A 22,743-nucleotide genomic window follows, 5' to 3' on the forward strand; every position below is an offset into this window, starting at 1 on the left:
TGCGTCTTGTTGAAGTTGGACAAGCCATTAGTAAAACCACACATGGAATACTGTGTTCAGTTCTGGTCACCCTATTATAGGAAAGATATTGTTAAACTAGAAAGAGTGCAAAAGAGATTTATGAGGTTGCTACCAGGACTTGATGGTCTGAGCTATAAGGAGAGGCTGGATAGGCTTGGACTTTTTTCCCTGGAGCGTAGGAGGCTTAGGGGTGATCTTATAGAGGTCTATAAAATAATGAGGGACATAGATATTGTAGATAGTCAACATCTTTTCCCAAAGGTAGAGGAGTCTAGAACTAGAGGGCATAGGTTTAAGGTGAGAGGGAAGAGATACAAATAAACCAGAGGGGAAATTTCTTCACACAGAGGGTGGTGAGTATCTAGAATGAGCTGTCAGAGGCAGTGGTAGAGGCGGGTACAATTTTTTCCTTTAAAAAACAATTAGACAGTCACATGGGCAGGGTGGGTACAGAGGGATATGGGCCAAATGCGGCACGTAGGACTAGCTTAATGATAGAATCTGGGCAGCATGGACAAGATGGGCCAAAGGGCCTGTTTCCATGCTATAAACATCTATGACTCTAATATCCGTCGCTGAGCAACCAGAGGGGTGAAGGCCACAACATCAGGCCCTGGGCCTCCGACACTTGGAAAATCGCCACCAGGCGTCACCCTAACTCCCACAATCCCTGGCAAACTCTCAAACACTGCCTCCCAAAAGCCGACCAGTTTTGCACACCACCAGAAGATGTGAGCATGTTTCGCCGGCCCCCCTCCCAAACACATCTTCTATTCCCGGGAATAACCCACTCATCCAGGTCCGAGTGCTGTGAACCCTATATACCATCTGAAGCTGCATAAGGCTCATCCTCGTAAAGGAGGAAGTTGAGTTGATCTGGCACATTATTCCAGTCCAAACCCCCCACCCCATCTCGATCCAAACTTCCACATCCGCTTGATCCCTTTCACTAGCGGCATCCCCTTCCCCCCCAGCCACCCATAGATACCCCAATTCTCCCTCCCCACCCCCCCACCCCCAACCCCCCACTCATCTGGGGCCAACAACTTCTCTAGCAACGTATACTCCAGCAACTGAGGAAATGAACAGGTGTTTTACACCTGTTTAATGTAACCTCCTTGGTCTTGTACTCTGTACCCCTGTGAATAAACCCCAGGATACTGTATACTTTATTAACCGCTCTCTAAAATTGTCCTGCTGCCTTCAATGATTTGTACACATTTTAAGGAACCTTTTATAAATCCTTGTCAGTCCCCTTGTTTTCCTTTGTCATTTCTGTCCTTTTCGGCGGTTAACTTTTGTATCTGGACGATTACTAAAACACTCCCGGTACAAGATGCTACGTGGACTGGTCCAGGGGCTATTTGGCATGGTCAGTGAAGTCACATTTTTTCAAATATAAATTTAGCATATCCAATTCTTTTTTCCCAATTAAGGGGCAATTTAGCGTGGCCAATCCACCTAACCTGCACATCTTTGGGTCGTGGGGGTAAGACCCATGCAGACGCAGGGAGAATGTGCAAACTTCACACGGACAGTGACACGGGCTGGGATTGAACCCGGGTCCTCAGCGCCATGAGGCAGCAGTGTTAACCACTGTGCCACCATGCTGCCCTAGTGAGGTCACATTTTAATGGACTTCACCAACAGCCAATTGCAATCCCGGGACTTGGCAAATTATCGATATGGATTTGTCCAGATTGCTCTGGTTCCTGGCTGTGTGATTCTGGCTGTGTGGGTTTCAGTTTGACTTGAGTTCAGGAGCTAAGGAGAACTCTGTTAAATATCTCTCCCAGAAAGGGTGGATCTCTCTCTGATATCTCGACTGGAGCTCACTCCAGGTAAACAGAGCAGCCTGTGTTTTCTCTCTATCCATCTAGTGAGCATTTAAAGGCTGAAAGCAGAGTGAGGGAGGAACTTTCTGGATTCCTCTCACTGTAAGGCTACCATATCAGTCTATGGGCTCGTGGAGGCTGCTGCTCTGATACTCTGGTTAACCGAGACAAGCTGGTGGTCAGCCCGCTGAAGCTGACAACAGATAAGCAACTGCACAGTCCTGAAGAGCATCTTCCATAGTAAGGCTCAGGGCAACACAAGTTAAAGTGTCACGCTAGAGGGGATCCCACAACCTGAGAATTCGGCCTGATTGTTCCAGCTAGAAGAAGGGGTTTTCAACACTCCGCATGCTGGGAAGATAGCCAACTACAAAGACGACACCCTCAGCAGCAAAGAAATTAATCTCTCATTCCCATTTAATTCCCCCATTATTTTAATCCTTCCGTACCCCACTGTGTGTCTGTCTTGTGTGTGTGTGTGTGGGTAAGCCTACTTGTGACACTAACAAAGATTATTATCATTGTATTATTATTATTGTTAGAGGGTGGGATATAGAGGGGCGGCTATAATGTTAAACAGCAGACTGTTGTCCTATTATCACCATTACTTGTTGATCTTTTCTCATGTTGTAAATCAAGTTTTTCTTGAGCTTTACTTACAAATCTGTTGCCTGTAAGTCATTAAAGCAATCGAGGGCCAAAGATCCCAAAAAACTGTACACAAATTATTGGTTAATTCACTTGTGTCGGACCTCCGGGGCCTGTGGGACTGGTATTGACCATGCACTCGCCCAGGATGCAGTGACAACATATAGACCAAGATCCCTCTGTTCCTGTACCCATTTTAGAATTTTACCCTTTATTCTACAACGTGTTCAGGTTCAAAGGGACCAGGGTCTCCTTGTCTCCTAGAGCTTACGTGCAGGTGCAGCAAGCAATTCGGAAGGTCAGTGGCATGCTAACGCAGGAGTAACGATGTCTTGCTGCAGTTGTCTTGAACGTTGGTTAGACTACACTTATAGAATTCCTACAATGCAGAAGGAGGACATTCAGCCTATCAAGTCTGTCCCAATCCTCTGAAAAAGCACTGTACCTTAGCCCACTACCCTGCCCTAACCCTGTAACCCATCTAACCTTTGGACACTAAGGGTCAATGTAGCATGGCTAATCCATCTGCACATCTTCGGACAATCTTCACATTGAGGATATGGGGTAGACCATTTAGGATTGAGATGAGGAGATATTTAGCCACCCAGAGAGTGGTCGGCCTGTGGAATTCGCTACCACAGAAAGCGACTGTGGCAAAAACATTCTGTCTTCTCATGGAGTTAGATTTTGGTCTTGGGGTGAAGGGGATCAAAGGATAAAAGGGGGAAGGCTGGATCAGGCTATTGAGTTGGATGATCAGCCATGATCTTTCCACCAATTCCTCTCACTCTCTCTCTTTCTCCATTTACTGCTGCCACACTCTCCCTCGCTCACTGCAGATTGCTGGTCAGCGCCTCACAGGATGGAAAGCTGATCGTGTGGGACAGTTACTCGACCAACAAGGTAAGACATCCACATGTGTGACCCTTACCCCGGTGAGAGTCAGTGTGTGTGTGAGACCTGTACCCCAGTGAGCGTCAGTGTGTGTGGAACCCGTACACCAGTGAGAGTAAATGTGTGTGGAACCCATACCGCAGTGACAGTCAGTGTGTGTGGGACCCGTACCCCAGTGAGAGTCAGTGTGTGTGGAACCCATACCCCAGTGAGAGTCACTGTGCGTGGAACCCGTACCCCAGTGAGAGTCAATGTGTGTGGAACCCATACCGCAGTGAGAGTCAGTGTGTGTGGGACCCGTACCCCAGTGAGAGTCAGTGTGTGTGGAACCCGTACCCCAGTGAGAGTCAGTGTGTGTGGAACCCGTACCCCAGTGAGAGTCAGTGTGTGGGGAACCCGTACCATAGTGAGAGTCAGTGTGTGTGACTTGTACCCCAGTGAGCATCAGTGTGGGTGAAACGGGTATCCCAGTGAAAGTCAATGTGTGTGGAACCCATACCGCAGTGAGAGTCAGTGTGTGTAGAACCCGTACCCCAGTGAGAGTCAGTGTGTGTGGAACCCGTACAACAGTGAGAGTCAGTGTGTGTGGAACCCGTACCCCAGTGAGAGTCAGTGTGTGTGGAACCCGTACCCCAGTGAGAGTCAGTGTGTGTGGAATCCATACCCCAGTAAGAGTCAGTGTGTGTGTGACTTGTACCCCAGGTGAACTCTGGTGCGGCCGCATTTAGAGTATTGCGTGCAATTCTGGTCACCGCATTATAGGAAGGACGTGGAAGCATTGGAAAGGGCGCAGAGGAGATTTACCAGAACGTTGCCTGGTATGGAGGGAAGATCTTCTGAGGAAAGGCTGAGGGACTTGAGGCTGTTTTCGTTAGAGAGAAGAAGGGTAAGAGGTAACTTAATTGAGGCAGACAAGGTGATCAGAGGATTGGATAGGGTGGACAGGGAGAGCCTTTTTCCTCGGATGGTGATGTCTAGCACGAGGGGACATAGCTTTAAATTGAGGGGAGATAGATAAAAAACAGATGTCAGAGGTAGGTTCTTTACTCAGAGAGTAGTAAGGGTGTGGAATGCCCTGCCTGCAACAGTAGTGGACTCACCAACACTAAGGGCATTCAAATGGTCATTGGATAGACATATGGACGATAAGGGAATAGTGTAAATGGGCTTTAGAGTGGTTTCACAGGTCGGCGCAACATCGAGGGCTGAAGGGCCTGTACTGCGCTGTAATGTTCTATGTTCTATACCTGTAGCGCACAAAGACTCCATGAGACGAATATAGTGAAGTCGATGAGGCTTTATTAAGCGTGTCTGTTCCCCAGCAGCTCGATAGTAAACTGGCCTGCGGGGGGAAGACACCGGCTTCTTATACTTCGCCTTCAGGGCGGAGCTTGAGGTCAACGGCCAACCAGGACCCGGGATCTGTCAGCCAATGACATTAGGGCTTCCAGTCCCACATGACCCCCAATACATACTACCACATTCACCCCTTGTCAAAAATGAACCCGGCGGGGTGATGCTTCGTATGGTGGTAAGGGTTTACAGGGCTGGTCCTGGGAGGATAGAACATTCACATGGTAGTACAGTATTGGACAGTTTTGTCCTGTTGCAACTATTTACAGAGGGTATAGGAAAAGAACAAAATGTTCTTTGAACAGTCCATCTTTGTTTTACATCGACGCCACGAGTCGGTCGGGCGGTCTGGTCGTCCGTGTCGATCGCCTCGGCCCCGGCGGTGGTGGTGGTGCTTGTACCAGTGTTGTCGCCTCCAGGTGCCGTACGGTTTCAGCTGTCGGTGCAAAGGGGAGGGGGACTGATCCTCCTGGGAAGGGGGCGGTCGCGGGGTGCGGCGGTGGCAGGAAGGGGTGCGGTTGGGTTGATGGTGTCGGGGGGGTGTGCGTGGTGCCGGCGGGCGCCAGATCCCGCAGGGAGACCGTGTCCTGTCGGCCGTCGGGGTACTCCACGTAGGCGTACTGGGGGTTTGCGTGGAGGAGGTGAACCCTTTCGACCAACGGGTCCGCCTTATGTGCCCGCACATGCTTTCGGAGCAGGATGCGTCCTGGGGCCGCCAGCCAGGTCGGCAGCGACGTTCCAGAGGAGGACCTCCTAGGGAAGACAAGGAGACGCTCGTGGGGCGTTTGATTAGTGCTTGTACATAATAACGACCGGATGGAATGGAGAGCGTCCGGGAGGACCTCCTGCCACCGTGAAACTGGGAGATCCCTGGACCGTAGGGCCAGTAGGACGGCCTTCCAGACCGTGCCGTTTTCCCTTTCTACCTGCCCGTTCCCCCGGGGGTTGTAGCTGGTCGTCCTGCTTGAGGCTATGCCCTTGCTGAGCAGGAACTGGCGCAGCTCGTCACTCATGAAAGAGGACCCCCTGTCGCTGTGGACGTATGCGGGGTAACCGAACAGTGTGAAGATGCTGTTCAGGGCTTTAATGACTGTGGCCGCGGTCATGTCGGAGCAGGGAATGGCAAAAGGGAAGCGGGAGTATTCGTCCACTACATTAAGAAAATATGCGTTGCGGTCGGTGGAGGGGAGGGGCCCTTTGAAATCGAGACTGAGGCGTTCAAAGGGGCGGGAAGCCTTAATCAGGTGCGCTCCATCTGGCCTGAAAAAATGCGGCTTGCATTCCGCGCAGATGTGGCAGTCCCTTGTGACTGTACGGACCTCTTCTAAAGAGTATGGGAGATTGCGGGACTTGATGAAGTGGTAAAACCGAGTGACCCCCGGGTGGCAGAGGTCCTCGTGGAGGGTTTGGAGGCGGTCAATTTGTGCGTTGGCACATGTGCCGCGGGGTAGGGCATCGGACGGCTCGTTCAGCTTTCCGGGCCGGTACAAGATCTCATAGTTGAAGGTGGAGAGCTTGATCCTCCACCTTAAGATCTTGTCATTTTTAATTTTGCCCCGCTGTGCATTATCGAACATGAAAGCTACCGACCGTTGGTCAGTGAGGAGAGTGAATCTCCTGCCGGCCAGGTAATGCCTCCAATGTCGCACAGCTTCCACTATGGCTTGGGCTTCCTTTTCCACTGAGGAGTGGCGGATTTCTGAGGCGTGGAGGGTTCGGGAGAAAAAGGCCACGGGTCTGCCCGCTTGGTTAAGGGTGGCCGCTAGAGCTACGTCGGAGGCGTCGCTCTCGACCTGGAAGGGGAGGGACTCGTCGATGGCGCGCATCGTGGCCTTTGCGATGTCCGCTTTGATGCGGCTGAAGGCCTGGCAAGCCTCTGTCGACAGAGGGAAGGTCGTGGTCTGTATTAGGGGGCGGGCCTTGTCTGCGTACTGGGGGACCCACTGGGCGTAGTACGAAAAGAACCCCAGGCAGCGTTTCAGGGCTTTTGGGCAGTGCGGGAGGGGAAATTCCATGAGTGCGCGCATACGTTCGGGGTCGGGGCCTATTATCCCATTGCGCACTATGTAGCCCAGAATGGCTAGCCGATCGGTGCTAAAAACGCACTTGTCCTCGTTGTACGTGAGGTTCAAGGCTTTGGCGGTCTGGAGGAATTTTTGGAGGTTGGCGTCGTGGTCCTGCTGGTCGTGGCCGCAGATGGTTACATTGTCGAGGTACGGGAACGTGGCCCGTAACCCATGTTGATCAACCATTCGGTCCATCTCCCGTTGGAAGACCTAGACCCCGTTTGTGACGCCAAAAGGGACCCGTAGGAAATGGTATAATCGCCCGTCTGCCTCGAAGGCTGTGTACTTGCGGTCACTTGGGCGGATGGGGAGCTGATGGTAGGCGGACTTGAGGTCCACGGTGGAGAAGACTTTATACTGGGCAATCCGATTGACCATGTCGGATATGCGGGGGAGAGGGTACGCGTCTAGTTGTGTGTACCTGTTGATGGTCTGGCTACAGTCAATGACCATCCTTTGTTTCTCCCCTGTCTTCACTACTACCACCTGCGCTCTCCAGGGACTATTGCTGGCCTGGATTATGCCCTCCTTTAGTAGCCGCTGGACTTCGGACCGAATGAAGGTCCGGTCCTGGGCACTGTACCGTCTGCTCCTAGTGGCTTCTGTTCCCCAGTAGCTCGATAGTAAACTGGCTTGCGGGGGAAGACACCGGCTTCTTATACTTCGCCTTCAGGGCGGAGCTTGAGGTCAACGGCCAACCAGGACCCGGGATCTGTCAGCCAATGACATTAGGGCTTCCAGTCCCACATGACCCCCAATACATACTACCACAATACCCCAGTGCGAGTCAGTGTGTGTGGAACCCGTACCTCAGTGAGAGTCTGTGTGTGTGACCCATACCCCAGTGAGAGTCAGTGTGTGTGGAACCCGTACCCCAGTGAGAGTCAGTGTGTGTGGAACCCGTACCCCAGTGAGAGTCAGTGTGTGTGGAACCCGTACCCCAGTGAGAGCCAGTGTGTGTGGAACCTGTATCCCAGTGAGAGTCAGTGTGTGTGGAATCTATACCCCAGTGAGAGTCAGTGTGTGTGGAACCCGTTCCCAGTGAGAGTCAGTGTGTGTGGAACCCCTACCCCAGTGAGAGTCAGCGTGTGTGGAACCCCTACCCCAGTGAGAGTCAGTGAGTGTGGAACCCGTACCCCAGTGAGAGTCAGTGTGTGTGGAACCCATACCCCAGTGAGAGTCAGTGTGTGTGGAACCCCTACCCCAGTGAGAGTCAGCGTGTGTGGAACCCCTACCCCAGTGAGAGTCAGTGAGTGTGGAACCCGTATCCCACTGCGAGTCAGTGTGTGTGGAACCCGTACCCCAGTGAGAGTCAGTGTGTGTGGAACCCGTATCCCACTGCGAGTCAGTGTGTGTGGAACCCGTACCCCAGTGAGAGTCAGTGTGTGTGGAACCCGTATCCCACTGCGAGTCAGTGTGTGTGGAACCCGTACCCCAGTGAGAGTCAGTGTGTGTGTGACCCGTATCCCAGTGAGAGTCAGTGTGTGGAACCCCTACCCCAGTGAGAGTCAGTGTGTGTGGAACCCGTATCCCACTGCGAGTCAGTGTGTGTGGAACCCGTACCCCAGTGAGAGTCAGTGTGTGTGTGACCCGTATCCCAGTGAGAGTCAGTGTGTGTGGAACCCGGAACCCAGTGAAAGTCAGTGTGTGTGGAACCCGTATCCTAGTGAGAGTCAGTGTGTGTGGGACCTGTACCCCAGTGAATGTCAGTGTGTGTGGAACCCGTACCCTAGTAAGAGTCAGTGTGTGTGTGACCCGTATCCCAGTGAGAGTCAGTGTGTGTGTGACCCGTATCCCAGTGAGAGTCAGTGTGTGTGGAACCCGGAACCCAGTGAGAGTCAGTGTGTGTGGAACCCGTATCCCAGTGAAAGTCAATGTGTGTGGAACCCATACCGCAGTGAGAGTCAGTGTGTGTAGAACCCGTACCCCAGGGCAAGTCAATGTGTGTGGAACCCATACCCCAGTGAGTCAGTATGTATGGAACCCATACCCGAGTGAGAGTCAGTGTGTGTAGAACCCATACCCCAGTGAGTCAGTATGTATGGAACCCATACCCGAGTGAGAGTCAGTGTGTGTAGAACCCATACCCCAGTGAGAGTCAGTGTGTGCGGAACCCGTACCCCAGTGAGAGTCAGTGTGTGTAGAACCCATGCCCCAGTGAGAGTCAGTGTGTGTGGAACTTGTACCCCAGTGAGAGTCAGTGTGTGTGGAACCCGGACCCCAGTGAGAGACAGTGTGTGTGGAACCCGTACCCCAGTGAGAGTCAGTGTGTGGAACCCATATCCCAGTGAGAGTCAGTGTGTGTGGAATCCATACCCCAGTAAGAGTCAGTGTGTGTGTGACCTGTACCCCAGTGAACTCTGGTGCGGCCGCATTTAGAGTATTGCGTGCAATTCTGGTCACCGCATTATAGGAAGGACGTGGAAGCATTGGAAAGGGCGCAGAGGAGATTTACCAGAACGTTGCCTGGTATGGAGGGAAGATCTTATGAGGAAAGGCTGAGGGACTTGAGGCTGTTTTCGTTAGAGAGAAGAAGGGTAAGAGGTAATTTAATTGAGGCAGACAAGGTGATCAGAGGATTGGATAGGGTGGACAGGGAGAGCCTTTTTCCTCGGATGGTGATGTCTAGCACGAGGGGACATAGCTTTAAATTGAGGGGAGATAGATATAAGACAGATGTCAGAGGTAGGTTCTTTACTCAGAGAGTAGTAAGGGTGTGGAATGCCCTGCCTGCAACAGTAGTGGACTCACCAACACTAAGGGCATTCAAATGGTCATTGGATAGACATATGGACGATAAGGGAATAGTGTAAATGGGCTTTAGAGTGGTTTCACAGGTCGGCGCAACATCGAGGGCTGAAGGGCCTGTACTGCGCTGTAATGTTCTATGTTCTATGTTCTATACCCCAGTGAGAGTCAGTGTGTGTGGAACCCGTACTCCAGTGAGAGTCAGTGTGTGTGTGACCCCTACCCCAGTGAAAGTCAGTGTGTGTGGAACCCGTACCCTAGTAAGAGTCATTGGGTGTGGAACCCATATCCCAGTGAAAGTCAGTGTGTGTGGGACCCGTACCCCAGTGAGAGTCAGTGTGTGTGGAACCCATACCCCAATGAGAGTCAGTGTGTGTGGAACCCATACCCCAGTGAGAGTCAGTGTGTGTGGGACCTGTACCCCAGAAAGAGTCAGTGTGTGTGGAACCCATACCGCAGTGAGAGCCAGTGTGTGTAGAACCCATACCCCAGTGCAAGTCAATGTGTGTGGAACCCATACCCCAGTGAGAGTCAGTGTGTGTAGAACCCGTACCCCAGTGAGTCAGTATGTATGGAACCCATACCCTAGTGAGAGTCAGTGAGTATAGAACCCATACCCCAGTGAGAGTCAGTGTGTGTGGAACCCGTACCCCAGTGAGAGTCAGTGTGTGTAGAACCCATACCCCAGTGAGAGTCACTGTGCGTGGAACCCGTGCCCCAGTGAGAGTCAGTGTGTGGGGAGACCGTACCCCAGTGAGAGTCAGTGTGTGTGACCCGTACCCCAGTGAGAGTGAGTGTGTGTGGAACCCCTACCCCAGTGAGAGTTAGTGTGTGTGGGACCCGTACCCCAATGAGAGTCAGTGTGTGTGTGACCCGTATCCCAGTGAGAGTCAGTGTGTGTGGAACCCGTACCCCAGTGAAAGTCAGTGTGTGTGGAACTCGTACCCCAGAAAGAGTCAGTGTGTGTGGAACCCGTATCCCAGTGAGAGTCAGTGTGTGTGGGACCCGTACCCCAGTGAAAGTCAGTGTGTGTGGAACCCGTACCCTAGTAAGAGTCAGTGGGTGTGGAACCCGTATCCCAGTGAAAGTCAGTGTGTGTGCGACCCGTACCCCAATGAGAGTCAGTGTGTATGGAACCTGTATCCCAGTGAGAGTCAGTGTGTGTGGAACCCGTACCCCAGTGAGAGTCAGTGTGTGTGTGGATTCCCTACCCCAGTGAGAGTCAGTGTGTGTGTGACTTGTACCCCAGTGTGCGTCAGTGTGCGTGGAACCCGTATCCCAGTGAAAGTCAATGTGTGTGGAACCCATACCGCAGTGAGAGACAGTGTGTGTGGAACCCATACCCCATTGAGAGTCAGTGTGTGTGGGACCCGTACCCCAGTGAGAGTCACTGTGCGTGGAACCCGTGCCCCAGTGAGAGTCAGTGTGCGGGGAGACCGCACCCCAGTGAGAGTCAGTGTGTGGGGAGACCGCACCCCAGTGAGAGTCAGTGTGTGTGACCCGTACCCCAGTGAGAGTCAGTGTGTGTGGAACCCCTACCCCAGTGAGAGTTAGTGTGTGTGGGACCCGTACCCCAATGAGAGTCAGTGTGTGTGGAACCCGTACCCCAGTGAGAGTCAGTGTGTGTGGAACCCCTACCCCAGTGAGAGTTAGTGTGTGTGGGACCCGTATCCCAGTGAGAGTCAGTGTGTGTGACCCGTATCCCAGTGAGAGTCAGTGTGTGTGGAACCCGTACCCCAGTGAAAGTCAGTGTGTGTGGAACCCGTACCCCAGAAAGAGTCAGTGTGTGTGGGACCCGTACCCCAGTGAAAGTCAGTGTGTGTGGAACCCGTACCCTAGTAAGAGTCAGTGTGTGTGGAACCCGTATCCCAGTGAAAGTCAATGTGTGTGGAACCCATACCGCAGTGAGAGTCAGTGTGTGTAGAACCCATACCCCAGTGCAAGTCAATGTGTGTGGAACCCATACCCCAGTGAGAGTCAGTGTGTGTAGAACCCGTACCCCAGTGAGTCAGTATGTATGGAACCCATACCCTAGTGAGAGTCAGTGAGTATAGAACCCATACCCCAGTGAGAGTCAGTGTGTGTGGAACCCGTACCCCAGTGAGAGTCAGTGTGTGTAGAACCCATACCCCAGTGAGAGTCAGTGTGTGTGGAACCCGTACCCCAGTGAGAGTCAGTGAGTATAGAACCCATACCCCAGTGAGAGTCAGTGTGTGCGGAACCCGTACCCCTGTGAGAGTCAGTGTGTGTGGAACCCGTATCCCACTGCGAGTCAGTGTGTGTGGAATCCGTACCCCAGAGAGAGTCAGTGTGTGTGGAACCCGTACCCAGTGAGAGACAGTGTGTGTGGAACCCGTACCCAGTGAGAGTCAGTGGGCGGGATTCTCCGACTCCCACGCCGGGTCGGAGAATCGCCGGTGGGGGGGTGGGGGGGCGGCGGCGGCGGCGTGAATCTCGCTACCGGCAGCTGCCGAATTCTCCGGCCCAACCAAAATCCCGTCGACGTGAATCGCGCCGCCCGCCTCGGAGAATGGCGAGGAGCGGGGCGACGCAATGGGCCCCGGGACCGCCCGAATTCTCCAGGCTAGATGAGCCAAAGTTCCGCCGACATGACCACGGGTCACGTCAGCGTAAATCAAAGAACCTATTTAACAGCATCAACCAGTCATGCTGGTTGACGCCGGCCAGCGCGGAGATGGGGCTCGGCCGCAGGAGGTGACGGCACGGCCGCAGTTGGTGGGGGGAGGGGAGGGGGCGCAGGACCCATAGGAGTGTGCATGCCGGGGGCGGGGTGGGGGGGCGGGGGGAGTTTGGGGGGGGGGGTTTGGGGATGGGGTATGTTTGGGGAGGGAGGAGGGTTTGGGGAGGGCCGGGGGGGTTTGGGGGGCGCGTGCCAGGGAGCAGAGATCGAGTGCCGGGTGGGGAGGGCGAGTGCCGGGGAGGAGAGGGCGCATGCCGGGGATGTGGGGGGGAGGGGGCGGGGGTTGGTTTGGGAAGGGCGGGGGAGGGTTTGGGGGGGGGGGGGGGTGCCGGGAAGGAGAAGGCGAGAGCTGGGAGGAGTGAGCGCATGCTGGGGGTGGGTTGGGGGGCATGTGCCGGGGAGGAGAGGCTGTGTGCTGGGGAGGGGGGGGGGGGGGGGCAGCGAGTGCTGGGGAGCGTGGGGTTTGGGGAGAGTGTCCACCTGGCCGGGTGCCAGCTTCCAACAGTCGCAGCCCAGGGCACCTGGCTGCAGGGGGACGGGGGGAGCGGGGGGGGTGTATGGGCAATGATGACTTGTCGCCTATCCCCCCCACCCCCTGCAGGCCGTGAGGTTTGGTCATCACCCAGCGATATTGGCTGCCGTTGCGGGAGCCGCACTACATGTTGCCCTGGGGGAGCAGGAGCAGGAGCGTGCCAGGGTGGCGGCAGTGGCTACCGCAGAGGAGTGTGCTGCAGGAAAGCAGGTGGCAGGCACCCAGGCTGGAGGGCTGCCCACCCAACAGGACGGGGAGGAGGTGGAGGAGGAGGAGGTGGTGGTGCCACGGCGACGGAGACGCCCGATGAGGCCAGTGTGTACCAGCCCCGCTTTTCGTACCAGGGCCTCATGGACCGGGCATGCAGGAGGAGACTCCGGGTGAGCCAGAAAACCGTCGCCCATATTTGCCATCTGATGGTACACCTGGCTCCGTATGGCACTGGGGGAGGACACCCTCTCCCCGTGGCCGTCAAGGTTACGGTGGCCCTGAACGTTTCTGCCACGGGGTCATTCCTGGCGCCGAGTGGAGACCTGTCCGGCATCTCGCAGACATCGGTGCACCGGTGCATCCGTGCAGTGACGGACGCCCAGTATGCCATTGCGGACCCAACATCCAGTTCCCTGTGGACCGGGCCAGCCAGAATTCCCGGGCAGTGGGTTTCGCTGCGGCAGCCAGTACGCCCATGGTCCAGGGGGCGATTGATGGGATGCACGTCGCCGTGCAGCCATCTGCGGATAACAGGGCCGTGTTCACGAATAGGAATAGGGACCTATTCCATGAACATTCAGGTGGTCTGCATGATGATCCTGCACGTCTGCGCCCAGTACCCGGGCAGTGTACATGACTAATTCGTATTGGCGCAATTTTTCATCCCCACCATGTTCGAGGGACGACCCCCCCCCCCCCCGGCTGAGGGGCTGGTTGCTGGGCGACAGGGGTTACCCGTTGCAGTCGTGGCTGATGATGCCTATACGGAGGCCACAGACTGATACGGAGAACTGCTACAACGATGCCCATGCAGTGACCAGGCGTGTGATAGAGATGTGGTTTGGGCTGCCAAAGATGCGCTTCAGGTGCCTGGACCGCTCTGGAGTGGCCCTCCAGTACCCGTCAGATAGGGCCGGCCGCATTGTTGTGGTCTGTTGTGCCCTGCACAACATAGTCCAGCAGAGGGGCGATGTGGAGGATGGGGGCAATGGTCAGGATAGGCGGGCTGGAAATGGACGGGAGGCTGCCCGCCGCTACCAGCTGGGCCAGCGGGCACGGGACAGGCTGATAGCCGCCCGATTCATGGACTAGGGGGGTGTAGGAATCGCTGAGTATGGGCACAGACTGCACACCATGGCACCAGCATACCACTGTCATGTTTCATGGCCATTTTCTGAAGTTCAAACTCTCTCTCTTTATCTTTTTCCCTGATCTGTATCTCCCTTTCTCTTTCTTTTTGTTCTGCTAGGGCTATTTAGAGAAAGGGTTGTTTAGCACAGGGCTAAATCGCTGGCTTTGAAAGCAGACCAAGGCAGGCCAGCAGCATGGTTCAATTCCCGTACCAGCCTCCCCGAACAGGCGCCGGAATGTGGCGACTAGGGGCTTTTCACAGTAACTTCATTTGAAGCCTACTTGTGACAATAAGCGATTTTCATTCATTTCTTTCATTCTTTCTTTTCTCCTTTCTTCTCTCTCCTTTTCTTTTTCCTCTCTCTCTTTCTTTTTCCTCTCTCTCTCTTTCGTATTCAAGCTGCTTTAATTCTTTTTCATGTTCCATTTGTTTAATTTGCAACTGAATTTTTGCCATTTCCAATGAGTCAAACTATATCCCAGGCAACTTTAAATGCTTAGCCACGGCCATAATTACCTCATCTTTTTGCATCTTGTCAGGTAATGTTAACTGCAATGTTTTTTGCCAAATCTAACAGTCTGCTTTTAGTCTCTGTCTGTAAGGTACTGCGTGTGACCGTCTCCACCCCCAAAAACCGCTGAGTCTCTGAAAGAGCCATTGTCCACAACACACTCCCCACTTAAATTAAAATACCATACCTGAAAAGCAACCACAATATGCTCACCCCTCACTGTCTTTAAGTTCACTAAGCCAATCCAATAGGTAGACTTTTATCCCCCTCGAGCCCCCAATTGTTATAGGCCAGGGTTTAGAGAACCCCAAAGTGTATCATGGAGTTCACCTGACCCACAACTTTTAATAGATTGTGGTATGGAGAGCACATGGCTCACTCTACAGGTGTGGTACAGCAGAAAATGGACCAATGTTTTTTTAAAAACAAAACAATGTTTATTCAATGAACTCAAGTTAACCTTTCTCAAACAAACAGTGAACATCTTAGCAACCAGTAAATCAAATACACCCCCCAAAGAATACCACACTTAACAAACCTCCAAACAGGAGCACATCAGGGTTTACATTCAAGACTGAAAACATTTATACTTCTTCTGAATTCCCCAAATGATCCATAGATAGTTTTTCATGGCAGAGGTCAACAGCAGTGCAGCTCACAGACACACCCAAGCTTTCTCAAACTGAAACTAAAAGCAGAAATCGAGCTCAGCTCCACCCACACTCTGACATCACTCCAGTAACCTGAGCAGCTCCATTTCTTAAAGGTACATTTCTTAAACACTCATTTCTTAAAGGGTACTCTCACGTGACACCTCACACACACACTGGCGCTCACCTCACACCACCCCCCCGCACGCATCGAATAGAGCACAAAGACAGCTTCTGTCGGTGTGAAAGTGATTTTAATAACAAGCAGTTCATACACATGCCCTAGCCCCTATAACTAATCTGTGCCCTGCACCCGTGTCAACTTACTCAGTGTCCAATTTGTTGGCCTTACGGGCCCTTTGACTACGTCTAGGTGGTTCCCCAGAAGGTACAGCAGAACTGGAGGCGGACTCCTGTGATTCCTGCCCTGTGACTAGGGACGCCTTTGGCGGCTGTTTCCTGTGTCGGCCCAGCCTAGATGGGCCAGGCTGCGGCTCGGGCGACTGGGATGGCGAGCTGCCAGCCTGTCCTGCCCTATGCCCACCAGATGCACCTGGGACGAAAGGGGGGCAGTCCGAGGTGTCGCAGTGTTCCGGGACCTCCCATACAGGGGGACCCGGAAAAGGCCCCAGCAGCTCCTCCTCCCTCGGGGTGCCCGATGGTCCCGGGATTTTCCATGGATCGGGGATGCGAACGGACCGAGCAACTGACGCCTCCTCGACACCTGGCGCTGCCAGTCCTGGAGGCCCGTCCTGGTATCAACAAGGGTCTGCAAGTTTGCAGCCATGGAGCTCAGGGAGTTGGCCATCCCTGTCGTGTCTGGGCGACGCTGGCCAGCACCTGGGCAATGGCGCCGATGCCCTCAGCAATGGCCTGCTGAGACTGGGCCACGGCGTTGAGTGCCTCTGCAATCTGCTGCTGGTTCTGGCTCATGGCTGCCTGTGAGAGGGCAGCCATGTCCTGGGCCACAGACGCAGCCTGCATGGAAAGCCCCAGGCCTTGCATACTGCTCCCCATGTCTGACACTGTCGCCCCCATTGCCTCCACCGCGGACGCCACCCGTCCGGTTTCGGCCTGGGTGGCACGCATGACCGGCACCACTCCCTGCTCCTGCACATGGTTGCACTCCTCCACCTGCATCTGCAGCTGCCGCAAGACGGCCGTCACCCCCTTCGATCATCCCTTGGTCCGTGACTGCATCGGGTCTATGGGTGGATGTGGTAACTCCAGGAACACGGGAACCGTCTGGGCAGCAGATGGTTGCTTGCGCTGGGCTGTCCTCCGACAGCCCGGCCCCTCCTGCCTCCACCTGCTGTACCGGGACGGCTGTGTTGTGCATACCAGATGCCTCATCGCTAAAGTGCACAACCGAGGTGAGTGTCTCTGCGATGGTGGAGGGTGTAGGAGATAGCAATAGCGTAGTGTCGTGCTCCTCATCCGACCCGAAGTCCAGGATCCCCTGGAGTGGTGGTTCTTGTACATCCATTCCCTGTGTGTGGGTGTCGTGTGTTCGTGTCCTGGGCGGGGGTGTCCTGGGCGGGGGACTCCTGGGCGGGGGACTCCTGGGCGGGGGACTCCTGGGCGGGGGACTCCTGGGCGGGGGACTCCTGGGCGGGGGACTCCTGGGCGGGGGACTCCTGGGCGGGGGACTCCTGGGCGGGGGACTCCTGGGCGGGGGACTCCTGGGCGGGGGACTCCTGGGCGGGGGACTCCTGGGCGGGGGACTCCTGGGCGGGGGACTCCTGGGCGGGGGACTCCTGGGCGGGGGACTCCTGGGCGGGGGACTCCTGGGCGGGGGACTCCTGGGCGGGGGACTCCTGGGCTGGTTGCGATGGGGGCCTGTTCCAGTGGCTGCCCCCCTTGTCGCTGGGTCTGGCCCGCCGGCATCGCCGCACTCGCACTAGATGGGGGCATTGTCTCCATGGTGCTCCGGGTCTGGCCCTGGCTCGTGGTCGCCCTGGGGGCGTTGTCTCCATGGTGCTCCGGGTCTGTCCCTGACTCGTGGCCGCCCTGTGGGTGTCGTATGCCTGATGGGACAGGTCTGTCCCTGGCTCGTGGCCGCCCTGGATCGTCCTGGGGGCGGTCGCCATCCGCGGGGCCGGGTGAACATGGAACATAGAAAATACAGCACAGAACAGGCCCTTCGGCCCATGATGTTGTGCCGAACCTTTGTCCTAGATTAATCATAGATTATCATTGAATCCACAGTGCAGAAGGAGGCCATTCGGCCCTTTGAGTCTGCACCGGCTCTTGGAAAGAGCACCCTACCCAAACTCAACACCTCCACCCAACACCAAGGGCAATTTTGGACATTAAGGGCAATTTATCATTGGCCAATTCACCTAACCTGCACATCTTTGGACTGTGGGAGGAAACCAGAGCACCCGGAGGAAACCCACGCAGACACGGGGAGGACGTGCAGACTCCGCACAGACAGTGAGCCAAGCCGGAATCGAACCTGGGACCCTGGAGCTGTGAAGCAATTGAACTATCCACAATGCTACCGTGCTGCCCTTAAGAACAAATAAATCTACACTATATCATTTTACCGTAATCCATTTACCTATCCAATAGCTGCTTGAAGGTCCCTAATGTTTCCGACTCAACTACTTCCACAGGCAGTGCATTCCATGCCCCCACTACTCTCTGGGTAAAGAACCTACCTCTGATATCCCTCCTATATCTTCCACCTTTCACCTTAAATTTATGTCCCCTTGTAATGGTTTGTTCCACCCGGGGAAAAAATCTCTGACTGTCTACTCTATCTATTCCCCTGATCATCTTATAAACCTCTATCAAGTCGCCCCTCATCCTTCTCCGTTCTAATGAGAAATGGCCGAGCACCCTCAACCTTTCCTCGTAGGCAACATCCTGGTAAATCTTCTTTGCACCTTTTCCAAAGCTTCCACATCCTTCCTAAAATGAGGCGACCAGAACTGTACACAGTGCTCCAAATGTGGCCTTACCAAAGTTTTGTACAGCTGCATCATCACCTCACGGCTCTTAAATTCAAACCCTCTGTTAATGAACGCGAGCACACCATAGGCCTTCTTCACAGCTCTATCCACTTGAGTGGCAACTTTCAAAGATGTATGAACATAGACCCCAAGATCTCTCTGCTCCTCCACATTGCCAAGAACTCTACCGTTAACCCTGTATTCCGCATTCATATTTGTCCTTCCAAAATGGACAACCTCACACTTTTCAGGGTTAAACTCCATCTGCCACTTCTCAGCCCAGCTCTGCATCCTATCTATGTCTCTTTGCAGCTGACAACAGCCCTCCTTACTATCCACAACTCCACCAATCTTCGTATCGTCTGTAAATTTACTGACCCACCCTTCAACTCCCTCATCCAAGTCATTAATGAAAATCACAAACAGCAGAGGACCCAGAATTGATCCCTGCGGTACGCCACTGGTAACTGGGATCCAGGCTGAATATTTGCCATCCACCACCACTCTCTGACTTCTATCGGTTAGCCAGTTTGTTATCCAACTGGCCAAATTTCCCACTATCCCATGCCTCCTTACTTTCTGCAGAAGCCTACCATGGCGAACCTTATCAAATGCCTTACTAAAATCCATGTACACTACATCCACTGCTTTACCTTCATCCACATGCTTGGTCACCTCCTCAAAGAATTCAATAAGATTTGTAAGGCAAGACCTATCCCTCACAAATCCGTGCTGACTATCCCTAATCAAGCAGTGTCTTTCCAGATGCTCAGAAATCCTATCCTTCAGTACCCTTTCCATTACTTTGCCTACCACCGAAGTAAGACTAACTGGCCTGTAATTCCCAGGGTTATCCCTAGTCCCTTTGTTGAACAGGGGCACGACATTCGCCACTCTCCAATCCCCTGGTACCACCCCTGTTGACAGTGAGGACGAAAAGATCATTGCCAACGGCTCTGCAATTTCATCTCTTGCTTCCCATAGAATCCTTGGATATATCCCATCAGGCCCGGGGGACTTGTCTATCCTCAAGTTTTTCAAAATGCCCAACACATCTTCCTTCCTAACAAGTATTGCCTCGAGCTTACCAATCTGTTTCACACTGTCCGCTCCAACAATATCGCCCCTCTCATTTGTAAATACAGAAGAAAAGTACTCGTTCAAGACCTCTCCTATCTCTTCAGACTCAATACACAATCTCCCGCTACTGTCCTTGATCGGACCTACCCTCACTCTAGTCATTCTCATATTTCTCACATATGTGTAAAAGGCCTTGGGGTTTTCCTTGATCCTACCCCCCAAAGATTGTTCATGCCCTCTCTTAGCTCTCCTAATCCCTTTCTTCAGTTCCCTCCTGGCTATCTTGTATCCCTCCAATGCCCTGTCTGAACCTTGTTTCCTCAGCCTTACATAAGTCTCCTTTTTCCTCTTAACAAGACATTCAACCTCTCTTGTCAATCATGGTTCCCTCACTCGACCATCTCTTCCCTGCCTGACAGGGACATACATATCAAGGACACGTAGCACCTTTTCCTTGAACAAGTTCCACATTTCACTTGTGTCCTTCCCTGCCAGCCTATGTTCCCAACTTATGCACTTCACTTCTTGTCTGACAACATCGTATTTACCCTTCCCCCAGTTGTAAACCTTGCCCTGTTGCACGTACCTATCCCTCTCCATTACTAAAGTGAAAGTCACAGAATTGTGGTCACTATCTCCAAAATGCTCCCCCACTAACAAATCTATCAATTGCCCTGGTTCATTACCCAGTACCAAATCCAATATTGCCCCTCCTCTGGTCGGACAATCTACATACTGTGTTAGAAAAGCTTCCTGGACACACTGCACAAACACCACCCCATCCAAACTATTTGATCTAAAGAGTTTCCACTCAATATTTGGGAAGTTAAAGTCGCCCATGACTACTACCCTATGACTTCTGCACCTTTCCAAAATCTGTTTCCCAATCTGTTCCTCCACATCTCTGCTACTATTGGGGGGCCTATAGAAAACTCCTAACAAGGTGACTGCTCCTTTCCTATTTCTGACTTCAACCCATACTACCTCAATAGGGTAATACTCCTCGAACTGCCTTTCTGCAGCTGTTATACTATCTCTAATTAATAATGCCACCCCCCCCCCCCCCCACCTCTTTTACCACCCTCCCTAATCTGATTGAAACATCTATAACCAGGGACCTCCAACAACCATTTCTGCCCCTCTTCTATCCAAGTTTCCGTGATGGCCACCACATCGTAGTCCCAAGTACCGATCCATGCCTTAAGTTCACCCACCTTATTCCTGATGCTTCTTGCGTTGAAGTATACACACTTCAACCCATCTCCATGCCTGCAAGTACTCTCCTTTGTCAGTGTTCCCTTCCCCACTGCCTCATTACACGCTTTGGCGTCCTGAATATCAGCTACCTTAGTTGCTGGACTACAAATCCGGTTCCCATTCCCCTGCCAAATTAGTTTAAACCCTCCCGAAGAGTACTAGAAAACCTCCCTCCCAGGATATTGGTGCCCCTCTGGTTCAGATGCAACCCGTTCTGCTTGTACAGGTCCCACCTTTCCCAGAATGCGCTCCAATTATCCAAATACCTGAAGCCCTCCCTCCTACACCATTCCTGCAGCCACGTGTTCAACTGCACTCTCTCCCTATTCCTAGCCTCGCTATCACGTGGCACCGGCAACAAACCAGAGATGTCAACTCTGTCTGTCCTGGCTTTTAACTTCCAGCCTAACTCCCTAAACTTGTTTATTACCTCCACACCCCTTTTCCTACCTATGTCGTTGGTACCAATGTGCACCACGACTTCTGGCTGCTCACCGTCCCCCTTAAGGATCCTGAAGACACAATCCGAGACATCCCTGGCCCTGGCACCCGGGAGGCAACATACCTTCCGGGAGTCTCGCTCGCGACCACAGAATCTCCTATCTATTCCCCTAACCATTGAATCTCCTACAACTATTGCTTTTCTATTCTCCCCCCTTCCCTTCTGAGCCCCAGAGCCAGACTCAGTGCCAGAGACCTGGCCGCTAGGGCCTTCCCCCGGTAGGTCATCCCCCCCCAACAGCATCCAAAACGGTATACTTGTTTTGAAGGGGAACGGCCACGAGGGATCCCTGCACTGTCTGCCTGCTTGTTTTTTTCCCCCTGACTGTAACCCAGCTATTCTTGTCCTGTACCTTGGGTGTGGTTACCTCCCTGTAACTCTTCTCAATCACCCCCTCTGCCTCCCGGATGATCCGAAGTTCATCCAGCTTCAGCTCCAGTTCCCTAACACGGTCTTTGAGGAGCTGAAGTTGGGTGCACTTCCCGCAGGTATAGTCAGCGGGGACACCAGTGGTATCCCTCACCACCCACATCCTACAGGAGGAGCATGCAACTGGCCTAGCCTCCATCCCCTCTTACCTTACAGAATATAGCTGCCGTGTGGACTAACTAGATCTCCGCCCTCCGACTCTGCTCCCAGTCAGCTACACTTTCTGTAAACTCCTGGCTCTCTTCGCACTCTTTGCGGAAATGTCGGAAACAAAATGAAAGGAGCACCTTACTCCCTCCTCACCTAACTCCCTCGGTCACCAAACTCTTACTATTGCACTCAAAATGCACCAAATTCAGCACTCCCTCGGTCACCAAACTCTTACTATAGCACTCAAAATGCACCAAATTCAGCACTCAGTGCAAACAAAGACTGCACTGTAGGGGATCACTTTTATACTGTGAATCTAGCCTCTGAAAACTGGCCTAATCCAATTAACTAATTAACAAGCTCCAGCTGCAAGTGCCTACAAATAGAAGCCTGTTTAAAGCTGATTGAAAATTCACCTTCTTCTAAACCAAACAACAACTTTTAAGTTAATTAACTAAATAAAAGAAAGACTAAACTTTAGATAAAAATGAAGCCTTATACTCCCTCGGTCACCAAACTCTTACTATAGCACTCAAAAAGCACCAGATTCAGCACTCAGTGCAAACTGAGGTGGGTCGACATGTGGTCCTGCAGTCCACAATACAGCATGCATTGTTAGACGCAGGTGGGGATAGGGGGCAGGGGAGATATGGGGGAAGGGGGATATGGAGGAAGGGGGATATGGGGGGGTAAGGGAATATGCGGGAAGGGGGATATGGGGAAGGGGGATATGGGGGAAGGGGGATTTGGGGGATATGGGGGAAGGGGCTATGGGGGAAGGGGGATTTGGGGTATATGGGGGAAGGGGGCTATGGGGGAAGGGGGCTATGGGGGAAGGGGGATATGGGGCAAGGGGGCTATGGGGGAAGGGGGATTTGAGGGATATGGGGCAAGGGGTCTATGGGGAAAGGAGGATATGTGGGGTATGAGGAAAGGGGAATATGGGGCAAGGGGGATATGGGTAATATGGGGAAGGGGGATATGGTGGAAGGGGGATAAGGTGATAAGGGTGAAGGGGGATATGGGGAAGGGGGATACGGGAGAAGGGGAAAAGGGGGGCAGGCAGT

General features: G+C 53.2%; 1 protein-coding gene across 2 annotated transcripts in view; it reads left to right on the plus strand.

Moving 5' to 3' along the window:
* The window catches only part of LOC140392946 (guanine nucleotide-binding protein G(I)/G(S)/G(T) subunit beta-3-like), a 142,626-nt gene that overhangs the window by 93,848 nt on the left and 26,035 nt on the right, over positions 1–22,743 (plus strand). For both annotated transcript variants that reach the window (XM_072478742.1, XM_072478741.1), the window contains exon 5: positions 3,344–3,407. In XM_072478742.1, coding sequence (XP_072334843.1) covers positions 3,344–3,407 — 64 coding nt within the window. The remainder of the gene's footprint in view (positions 1–3,343; positions 3,408–22,743) is intronic.

Source organism: Scyliorhinus torazame, chromosome 16 (genome assembly GCF_047496885.1).
Source record: "Scyliorhinus torazame isolate Kashiwa2021f chromosome 16, sScyTor2.1, whole genome shotgun sequence".
Taxonomy (NCBI): domain Eukaryota; kingdom Metazoa; phylum Chordata; class Chondrichthyes; order Carcharhiniformes; family Scyliorhinidae; genus Scyliorhinus; species Scyliorhinus torazame.